This window comes from Andrographis paniculata, unplaced genomic scaffold (genome assembly GCF_009805555.1).
Source record: "Andrographis paniculata isolate CXL003 unplaced genomic scaffold, ASM980555v1 Contig80END, whole genome shotgun sequence".
In the NCBI taxonomy this organism is placed as follows: domain Eukaryota; kingdom Viridiplantae; phylum Streptophyta; class Magnoliopsida; order Lamiales; family Acanthaceae; genus Andrographis; species Andrographis paniculata.
In genome coordinates this window covers 637,226-649,348 of record NW_026137618.1, presented here as the reverse complement: position 1 = coordinate 649,348, position 12,123 = coordinate 637,226, and the positions used below count along the sequence as shown (strand labels likewise).

Sequence of the window (12,123 nt, the reverse complement as noted above, 5' to 3'; positions counted from 1 at the left end):
ATGAAATTTGATCATTGACTAAAAGTCAAATTCATCGACTAGTTGGATAAATTGGTTAAAGTTGATCTACACGCGTTCACAACCAACCTTTCCTTAACCAACCTTTCATTACTTTTTCGATAGCTAAGGTACGACAGTTAGCTATTTCTCTAATTGGGAAAGAATCCTAGGTACGAACGTAGTTTTCTAACTCGACATCAGTAAAAACTAGAAAGGCCCAATTCAATTTAACAAGCTCTTACGACGATTTGTCTAAAATTGATCTTAATTCTTCCCTAGAGTGTTCTTCTCTAGGTTGCTACGCCAATTGAAAAATTACACAATTACGTCTGCCAATCCCCAATATAGCTATGAAATCCTAAATTGATACGTGCGCAATAATCAATTCAAGATTTCTAAACTCATCAATTAGAAGAATTAAAAATACCCAACATCGATGAACACCAATTTTAATCGAAACCAAGTCTCACAATTTCAATCCCGAAAATCAATTCATACCTACACTAGAAATGAAACTACTCGCAATCCATAGCAATTAAAAATATAAAATAAATCAAAGAGTTCATCATGCCTTCAAGTTTAAAAATCGACAACAAACCAATTCTAGAAATGAAGAAAAAGGGTGCCCGGAAGTTCTTCTGCGTTGCTCTCCAAAGTTCCCGTACGTAGTGTTCTTCCTTCCTTCTCTTCTCTTTCAGAAATAGGTTGCAGGTGAGATCGTGGTAGAGAACGTGGTAGTCCCCTTCTCTTCTCCTCTTCAATTGAAAAAATCGTGTCTCTTTAAGTCTATCCCAAGATCCCCTTTGCACTTTAAACCAAACAACTCTAAAATTGTTAATTAACCCCGGAGGACCTTTTTGCAATTTTCATTTTTTTCTGCTTCGTGATCACGCTTAAGGACTCTTTATGTTCTGCTTTTCTCTCCAATATGCCCAAAATTTGCCAACTCCTCAACGCCTAGTAGAAAGTTCAAAAACACACCATTAGGAGCATATATACAAAATTCGCATCCAAAAATCGTCTAAAATATAGCAAAATATTTGTCTAATATCGCATATATCAACTCCCCCACACCTATCCCATGCTTGTCCTCAAGCATATATCCAAACCAAGAATTGAAATACTCACTAGCGCAAAAGTCACTTAGCCATGACGCCAACTACGTCGGATTCAAAGCATACAAGAACCAAACCTCACCAAATGTGGAATGTATATAAGTAAAAGCTCTCACCCTCAAGTGTTTAGCCTATATTCACTCAATGCACATGAAGTAAACGACAAACCCCATAGGCTTGCAAGCAAATCAAATCAATTCCACAATTCATCAAGAAATCAATGTTCATAATCAAAGGTCTTAATAAAAGGGTTGTAATGGGGCTTTGGTTCGGGTAGGAAAAGGGATATTAGTGGCTAATGGGACCGAGGAATTAATCTATCAATTCATCACATCAAAATGATCGCAAGTCGCACACACGTATGAATAAGAACAACAAAACAAGAACAACACAATACTTCCCAAGATTTGATCAATGAAAGACAACATCATACTCACTTTTCTTTTCACGAGTCCCTCTTTTTTTTTATTATTTATTTTTAGGACTCAGAATATTTTTTTCTCTCTTCTTTTTTTTTACACACAACCTCCTTTTTTTTTAGTGTTTTTTTTTATATAGGAGGTTGGTCAATGAAATACTTTTGGCAAAAATATATATGAATTTATAATTGTGCCACATATATGAGAACTTTCAAATGCAACTATCGAATAATATACTGATGATATGCAACTCTAAATAATCTAATGTAATGAATCAAAGAACAATCCCTCGAATTCCCAAGGGCTCAAGTAAACGTTCGGCTTATTCCAAGAAAAAGGCATATCGGCTCGGGCTAAATATGAACCAAGAAAAATAGGATAATAACATTAAACTCAAACTTTGGTTCACTAGGGGATAATAGGGGTGAAGGTATAAAATTAAGGCCAACAAGGGTAAACCTAGTGCCTTATCATTTTAATCCCATCAATTCTCAATAAACGCGGAGTCAATAAGCATAAGCAAGCAAGTTCTAGGTAGTCAAATACAACATATGTTCACACAATCCAAAAAAAATGAGCATATATGATATGTATGAGTGAATTTGCTCAAATAAGGCTCAAATAACTCACTTAAGGGTTATTTGTTAGAAGGCTAAGCACACTCGTCATCTAACTTCATCAACAAACATGGCAAGATCCTAATGAACTAAGTAAAGCACAACAATCTCAGCTCGACATACACAAGAGGACATGCAGGGAACAACTCAAAATAAAGCATTATAGAGTATCAAAAGTTCTAATCTCCCCCCACACTGAAATCATACAATGTCCCTATTGCAAGAACAAAGATGAAATAAAAGAAAGGAGAAAAGAAACTTCCCTGGAATAGGTGGGGGCGACCGGCCCGCTTAGGACCGGCGACGGGCACGCAAAAGCTTTTCAATGGAGTCTAACTGTCCTTGACGGGCCATTTTGCCGGCCAAATTTTCGACACTCGCACTTTGCCCATCACAACATTATTCTCAATCATCTATATGCATCCATTTATTGATTGTATCAAAGAATCTCTACGAAAATCGCCCAAATTAAAATTTTTCATCATCAACTTATTTTATATAATATAAAGGCAATAATCGATAGAGGTTAACCAAGAGAATGCAATAGATTAAAAAGTAGGAGAACTCCCTGAAATCAAACCGGCAAACTGGAGAAAATCGAAGCAACGAAAAGGGCGGCGCTGACTGGTGGTGCAGACCGGCTGAAAAACAGCGGCAACTGATGGATGACGTTGCGGAGGGACGGCGGAATGGTGAACGGTTCAAACCGGCGGAGAAATGAGGGAGGCGGCGGCTCCTGTGAGAGAGTGAGGGAGAGAGAAAAAGAATTTAGGGTTTAAAGGGTGTAATAATAATAATAATAATAATAATAATAATAATAATAATAATAATAAATATAATAATTATTATAGCAAGAATAATAAATATAGTAATAATAATTCTAACGTAATTGTAATAAATATAATAAATATAAAAATTAAAAAATTAAAATTTAATTACTATAATAATAATTATAATTATAGAAACAATAATAAATATAATAATTATAGTAATAAATATCATAATAAATATAATTATAGACGTAGTAATAAATATAATAATAAGAATAAATATAGTAACTATAATAATAATAAATATAGAAACAAAATATATATATAAATAAATAAATAAAATTAAAATAATAATAATAATAATCATAATAAATATTTATAAAAATATAACGAGTATATATATAAAAATAAAATAAAAAATTAATAACTATTATAATATTTATTATAGAAAAAAAATAAATATAGTAATATTAAATTTAATAATAACAATAATAAATATAATATATATATATAATAATTCTTCAAAATAAACCCTCTTTGCACAATTTTTCAGAATATAAGACTTCATTAGACGTGATCACGCCTAAAGAAGTTGTACGTTCTGATTTCTTTAAAAATTTCTCCCTCTCATCAATCACAACACATTGGATGCGTGGCCACGCCTAAGAATCATTCCCATTCTACTCCACTCAACCACAAAAATTTCACCTGTCATCAAAACACCAAAAACAAGGCATGAAATTAACTCCGAAACACAGCAAAACTAAAAACACACAAAATAAAATTAAAACATTTGGGTTGCCTCCCAAGAAGCGTCTTTGTTTATTGTCTTTGGCTCGACACAACGTCTTTCAAACTAATTACGTGGGTCAAAAAGAGCTACGCAATCCACTTCCTTGCTCTGGAACCCCTCATAGTAAGACTTAAGACGATGCTTATTCACAACAAACCTTTTATCCGTGCTAAAACTTTGAATCTCAACTGTACCACACGGAAACACATTAGTTACCACAAATGGACCTATCCAATGATAACGAAGTTTACCCAGAAAAATCTTAAGATGAGAATGATGAAGCAAAACTTTTTGACCAACCTTAAAATCTTTTCTCAAAATATTTGGATCATGAAATTTTTCACTATTTTCTTTAATAATTCTCGCATTCTCGAAAGCTTTGTTCTGAATCTCCTTCAACTCTTGCAACTGCAATTTCCTTCTTTCTCCAACTTCAAAGACTTCCTGCACATTTTGATCAAGGATATCTACACAATACAAAGCATGAGGTTCCACGGGATCATTCGATTCATCAAAAATATTGATATGAACTTTTACACCTTCGAATTCCATGGTAAGTGTCCCTGTCCTAACATCAATTTTTGTGTGTGCAGTACACATAAAAGGGCGTCCAAGCAGAATAGGTGAAGGATTAGGCGAATTTTCATCATGCATATCTAAAACATAGAAATCAACAGGGAATATTAACTCATTCACTTGCACAAGAACATCCTCAATTATCCCTTCGGGGTAAGCGTAAGTTCTATCAGCTAGTTGAATCACTATCCCTGTTTCTTTCAAGGGCCCAATGTTCAAAGAGTTAAAAGTAGACTTAGGCATAACGTTAATGGCTGCACCTAAATCTAACATAGCTCTTTTAATTTCCATCTTACCTATTTTGCACAGGACGACAAACATACCTGGATCTCCGCATTTTTGTGGCAATTTTCTTTGCAGTACGGCGGACACAGTCTCTCAAGCTAGCACCTTCTCGTCTCCTCTCAACTTGTTCTTCTTGGTACACAACTCTTTCAGAAATTTCGCATAACGGGGGACTTGCTTAATTGCGTCAAGCAAAGGAATGCTTAGCTCCACTTTCTTAAACATCTCCATTATCTCCTTGTCTTTATCGTTTTTACCCGGTTTTGCTAACCTGTGAGGAAATGGAGCAACATTAGCATTTGATTGAATAAGAGGTTTAGAATTCACCTGATCAGTTGACTTGTTCGCTTCTTGCTCAATCTCCTCTCCAGCTTTCTCTTTTTCAGTAATCACCTTCGAACCCTTCAGCTCCTTACCACTTCGCAAGACCATTGAACTAACATTGCTCGGGTTCATGTGGGTTTGAGCCGGTAGCTTGCCTTTCTCCCTCTCTTTCATATCCCGCACCTCCTTCACAACTTGAGACATTTGATCTTCCAAATTTTTAATACTCGTTCTTGTCTCTTGCTGAAATTGCAAAAAATTTGACGCAATTGATTTCATCATATCATATAAAGAGTTACCAGGCATGGAGGCTTGGGGCATGGTCCTTTGTGGTTGCTGTTGTCCATATGACTGGAAACCTGGCGGTTGCTGCTGACCATAGGATTGTTGATTCCCATAACTAAAGTTGGGGTGATCTCGCCATCCCGGGTTGAATGTGTTCGAATAAGGGTCATAAGCGTTTCTCGGTGCAAAACCTATAGCACTCACGTCCACCTCTTCTCTTAGTGTGGGACAAGCATCCGTGGGATGCTCAACACTCGCACAAATTCCACACGGCTTCACTTGAGCATTACCTACAGCAAGTTTCCTCACAAAAGCAGTTAGCTCATTTAATTGTTGTTGCATAGGAGAACTTACCTCAACAGCTTCTTTCACTCCCATGACATCCCTCGGCCCAAATTGTTGAGAGTTCATGGCCATATCATTCAACAATTCCTAAGCTTCTCTCAGAGTCTTATTCATTAAAGCGCCTCCACTGGCAGCATCGATGATCCTCCTGTCAATAGAAGTTAGTCCTTCATAGAAATATTGGATTAAAAGTTGCTCAGAAATTTGATGTTGGGGACATCGAGCAATTAATTTATTGAATCTATCCCAATACTCGTATAAGGACTCCCTTGATGCTTGTTTGATGCCACAAATCTCTTTTCGCAAATTCGCAGCCCGGGATGCGGAAAAGAACTTCTCAAGAAATTTGCGCTTCATATCCATCCATGTGATAACACTCCCAGCCGGCAAGTTAAACAACCAATCTTTAGCTGCATCCTTCAAAGAGAATGGAAAAGCCTGGAGCTTTATTTGATCCTCAGTGACTCCCGGAGGTTTCATACTCGTACATACCACATCGAATTCCTGCAAGTGCTTGTGTGGTTCCTCCCCTGCCAAGCCATGAAAAGACGGCAATAAATGAATTAGTCCAGATTTAAGTTCAAATGCTGTATTATCGGCTATAGCAGGAAAAGTAATACACAAAGGGTGCTGAATTAAGTCGGGAGCAGCTAGCTCCCTCAAGGTTCTTTGTGCTATTGGATTTATCAAAACTTCTTCAACTTCCTTGTGCTCTTCACCCTCGTCAGAACTAGAGGTATCCGCTAGTTGGATAGCTAAGTTAAGTCCCGGTGACTCAACTTCTTTCTCGGCCCTCTTTCGCTCTTTAGTTTCTTTCCGCAAACGACGTGCAGTTCTTTCAATCTCTGAATCAAAGATTAATTGAACTGTACGACTAGTTCGAGGCATAAACCATTAAGCAAAAATTAGAGCTAAATAAATAAAAGAAACAACCAAATATCAAAAATCAAATTAGTATTCCCCGGCAACGGCGCCAAAATTGCTAGCCTCGTCAAAGCTGCAAAATAAAGTATCTGCTCCTACACCACAAAAAACTTGCAAAATGCAGTAGTTCGGTGAGTAGGGTCGTCTCCGCAAGGAACAATAATAACATTGAATATTCGGTTATCTAAAATTATACTATACATATAACGGGGGGGGGGGGGGTTGAATTTATCACACTAAAATAAGAGAAAATAAATTCGCTCAACTAAATAAAATAAAATAAAATAAAATGCACGGCAGATTACAAAAGATGATTAGACTCTAGCATAGGCATGAATTTTTCATTCGGGATATGAAATTTGATCATCGACTAAAAGTCAAATTCATCGACTAGTTGGATAAATTGGTTAAAGTTGATCTACACGTGTTCACAACCAACCTTTCCTTACTTTTTCGATAGCTAAGGTACGACCGTTAGCTATTTCTCTAATTGGGAAAGAATCCTAGGTACGACCGTAGTTTTCTAACTCGACAACAGTAAAAACTAGAAAGGCCCAATTCAATTTAACAAGATCCTACGAAGATTTGTCTAAAATTGATCTTAATTCTTCCCTAGAGTGTTCTTCTCTAGATTGCTACGCCAATTGGAAAATTACACAATTACGTATGCCAATCCCCAATATAGCTATGAAATCCTAAATTGATACGTGCGCAATAATCAATTCAAGATTTCTAAACTCATCAATTAGAAGAATTAAAAATACCCAACATCGATGAACACCTATTTTAATCGAAACCAAGTCTCACAATTTCAATCCCGAAAATCAATTCATACCTACACTAGAAATGAAACTACTCGCAATCCATAGCAATTAAAAATATAAAATAAATCAAAGAGTTCATCATGCCTTCAAGTTAAAAAATCGACAACAAACCAATTCTAGAAATGAAGAAAAAGGGTGCCCGGAAGTTCTTCTGCCTTGCTCTCCAAAGTTACCGTACGTAGTTTTCTTCCTTCCTTCTCTTCTCTTTCAGAAATAGGTTGCAGGTGAGATCGTGGTAGAGAACGTGGTAGTCCCCTTCTCTTCTCCTCTTCAATTGAAAAAATTGTGTCTCTTTAAGTCTATCCCAAGATCCCCTTTGCACTTTAAACCAAACAATTTTAAAATTGTAAATTAACCCCGGAGGACCTTTTTGCAATTTTCATTTTTTTCTACTTCGTGATCACACTTAAGGACTTCTTGCGTTCTACTTTTTTCTCCGATATGCCCAAAATTTGTCAACTCCTCAATGCCAAGTAGAAAGTTCAAAAACACATCATTAGGAGCATATATACAAAATTTGCATCCAAAAACTGTCTAAAATATAGCAAAATATTTGTCTAATATCGCATATATCATGTACACACTTTTCTCTCATGGAAATTACATATTCTTCTCTGGCGACCTCTGATGAGCATCCGATGAGCTTCTTTCTCCTATTTTATGTGGAGATTAGAGGTACTTTCAGTTTCCCCTGTCTCGATTCGAATTGCAAGGGGTTTGACATCGAGTTTAACCTTCATTTTGTGTGGTTCCTTTCTTTTTGGCCGTTATTCTACCGTTGCTTTGCTTTTCCTTACTTGTAAGGGTTGTTTTCAATCTAGGTTGAGGGTCTTGGGCCGGTTTGGTTGTCTATGTCGCGTTGTATGTGTGTTTGTGTCGATTTTGTGTTTTGGTGGGTGATTTGGGGGCTGAACCTAAAACAAATCATAGTTCAAACTTTATTTTGTATTTTCGTTAATTTTTCTTTAATAAAATCAAGTTTATTCCATCTTTATTTCATTACACATTATATGTTTGATTTATTTATTTATTATGTGTGTTGTTTATCTCTTTATATATGAAGTATTATATTTTTATTATCTTAACAAAATTATTTAAAAATATAAAAATGTAATAATTATTAATATTTATCGGCACACTGAAAAATTGCAGTACGATCAAAAGATTGGTTTTAGAATTTTCATAGATTATTTAATTTTTTATTAGGTTAAATTGCTCATAACTCCTTTGTATTTTCCAAACAATCCCCTTTTACTTTAAAAATTTTATGGAATCTCCGTCATTCAAATCCATGACTTCACTGCCACAAATCCATCCCCACACCGCTAGGACATCACTTACTGTAGTAATATTGTTTTTTTATTTATATATTGATATAGTATATTGTTGTTTGTGTGCTATTTTTTTGTTATATATATATATATGTGATTTTTTGTTTTTATATTTTCAATTTTAAAATAGTGATATGTTATTAGTTTAATGAAATTATAAAAAAGTAAATAAAAAATAATTATAAAAATTATAAAAAGATATTAAAGTTTTATTTCATTATATGTGTTATTTATTTATTGATTATGTGTATTATTTATCTATTTATGTATAAAGTATGGTATTTTTATTATCTTAACAAAATAATTAAAAAATATAAATATGTAATAATGATTAACTTTTACTTATAAATTAAAAACTTGCAATACGGCAACATATTATTCTTTGGGTTTATCTTCTTTTATTATTATTATACTCTCTCCGTTTCATATATAATGTTCTTTTTACCGTAGAAACGAGAATTTATGAGAAATATAATTAGTAAATAATTAAGAGTGTATTAGTAAAAATAATTTTAAATTAAGATTAACATAACTAATTAGTATAATTAAAATTAAAAAAATTAAATTAAAATTTTTAAAATAATATTAAAGTGTATAATACTTTTCCAAAAAAATGAAAGTGACAGAATAAGTGGGACGGAAAGAAATGGAAAGGTGGATACGATAAATGCGACGGAGGGAATATATTTTTTGTATTTTTCGGTTGCGAGGTATGTGATTTTCTAGACATATTGTATTGTTGTTTCATGTGTATGTTTGTGCTTTTATTTCATTATATTTATTTATTTATATATGTGCTATTTATCTATTTCTACATGAAGTATGATATTTTTATTATCTTAACAAAATTATTTAAAAAAATATAGAAATGTAACAATTATTAATTTTTACTGATATATTGAAAAATTGCAGTACGACAAAAAAATTAGTTTTAGAGTTTTCAGGATTTATTTATTTATTTATTTTAATATATATATATATAATATATTTCTTATTTTTTTTAGTGCATGGTGTATGATTTTATGCACATATTGTGTTGTTGTTCTATTTATATTATCCTCTGAAAAGATTATATAATATTGTTGCGTGTGTACTATTATGGTGTTAGATATGTGTTTTTTGTCTATATAATGTTTGCTATTTAAAACAATGATACGTTATTACTTTAATAAAATTATGGGAAAGTTGGTCCGTCCACCCGGTCAGTCATATTGAGTTATAATTTAGTCTCTGTTATAAAGAAATTGATTTGCACTCGCTCGTCTACCTATTTAGTTTAATATTAGTACCTATTTCATATTTTTCCTTTCATTTGCATAGTATAAATTTGATGTACTCCTAAAGTATATCCAAATGCTCTTAATATTATTTTATATACTTATAATTGTCCTACTCTAGCTATATTATCTTCCACTCTACTTAAGTATTTTACTTATATACGTCTATTTACATTATGCGTACCTTTATTTATGTATCTTTAAAAATAAATAAATAAAAATAAAAATTATAATCATATTTTATTGTTGGGTGAGGTAGAAAATTAAGAAAAATTGCAAAATATATTCTTTATATATTCAATTATTAAATTTGTCTATTATTTACTTGACTGAAAAAATATATCTTGTATATTCTAAAGAATTGTATTTTTTATATTCTAGTCACGATTGGCAGGTGCAGTTAATCGTTCTATATTCAACACTCTATATACAATTTATATTTTATATTTATTTTTTCTTCTATTTTTTGAATTTTTTATATTATTTTTTACTCTTTTTTACTTTTTCTATCAAAATTAATTATCTAATTCAAATTTTTTTAATAATTTAAAATTTAAAATTTACACCAAATGATTTATGTTTATATTTTCTTTATTATATTTTTATATGAGCATATATTATTTTCTTATAAATGTGATTATTTATATTTTAATTTTTTTTTTGTATTAATAGTTAAAAAAAAAATTTAATTATCGATTAAAATCAAATTGTTTAATTTCTTAGAAGTATTACTCCTTTGAGCCGCTTTTTTTTTTTTTTTCGTTAAACTTATGTATAATTCATTTATTCTAAACAATTTTATTTACTCATAATTTTATTACTTCACTTTAAGAAATAACAACCAATTTGACATTAATTTTTACTAGGGGTGGCCACGATTCGGATATTTGTAGATATGAATGTATTGGCATACAAACAAAATCAAACAAATACTCAAAATTGTAAACTGTATTTGAATCAAAATTTTGATTAATCAAAAAAATTTGTAGTATTTGCAAATAATTCAAATCTAATAGAAATTTTGAAAAATAGTTTATAAATAATTAATATTTCAAATTAAAGTGAACCGAACCAAATTCAATTATAATATAATATTAATATGAATTTTAAAATATAATAATATAAATATATTTAGTTCGATTAATCTAACAAAATAATGTTAAAAACTGAAATCGAACTGAACCGAACAAATATCAAATATCAAATATCCAGTATTTGTATTCAAACTAAATTTTACTAAATTTTCTCGATTAATCAAAAAGTCGGTTTGATTTAGTTCGGTTCAGCAATTTGATGGTTCGGTTCAGATATTCTGCCTAGTCATACTTATCACATCACTTTTTTTTTTTATGAATCTTCTTATTTTACTTTTTTATATATCTTATAGTTTTATAAATATAATATTTTTTACATAACTTATATTTATAAATTGTGTAATATTTTTATTAAATTTATATATATATATATTATTTTAAGAAATTATAAAAAAAAGGCAATATTGATAAGTGAGGATTGACTGCTGCGGTAAGAAACTAACTATATTTACGGATACCAGGAATACCTTAGATATAAATATATATACCTCTTTTGTCAATGCTTATACTCACTACACACATTTACGTACCTTCATACAGTAAACTTATGTTGTGGGTTGCTAGTTATGTACCTATAATATAGTATCAAATGATCTGTGTATACATACTTATACCCGGGGAACTCCTACTTGAGAAATTGATCATTTTGGGTATCATATATTATTTTGTTAATGATAACCAAAGATAAATTCAATATGATAACATCCTCGTCGCTTCTTGAAGAGTATTAAAATGTAAAAAGTATACATTTACAAAAATCTAATGGGAAACACAATCATACATATACAATAAATGATTAATATATACTAATGGATGATAACGGAAGGCAATAAGAATTTAGTTAAAATATTTTTCAGTATTAGGCTATACTCCCGTTAATATGATATTATTAAACAGTTGATGCAATTTGAATTCGCTCTCATAAAGTAACACAAGACAAATATAGTACTAACTTGAAAGAGTGATTTGTAATATACTACTGGAACTTTGAGTGTTTTCCGCATAATAGGACAAATATTTCTCTTTTAATATATTTTGACTCATAACATAATAATCCACACCGTAGGAACTTATTTAGGGAATTCTACGATATTGTAAGAACTTAATTAAATTCAAAGATACCTGCTACTTTACGAATAATACC

The 12,123-nt window shown here is 31.6% G+C and overlaps 1 protein-coding gene across 1 annotated transcript; it reads right to left on the bottom strand.

Moving 5' to 3' along the window:
• Nucleotides 1–4,668: 4,668 nt before the first annotated feature.
• On the bottom strand, nt 4,669–5,601 carry LOC127240888 (uncharacterized). The gene is made up of 2 exons (XM_051259739.1): nt 5,199–5,601; nt 4,669–5,108 (listed from the first exon to the last, which is right to left on the bottom strand). The coding sequence occupies exons 1-2, from the start codon at nt 5,599–5,601 to the stop codon at nt 4,669–4,671; spliced, it is 843 nt and encodes a 280-aa protein (XP_051115696.1).
• Nucleotides 5,602–12,123: the final 6,522 nt, after the last annotated feature.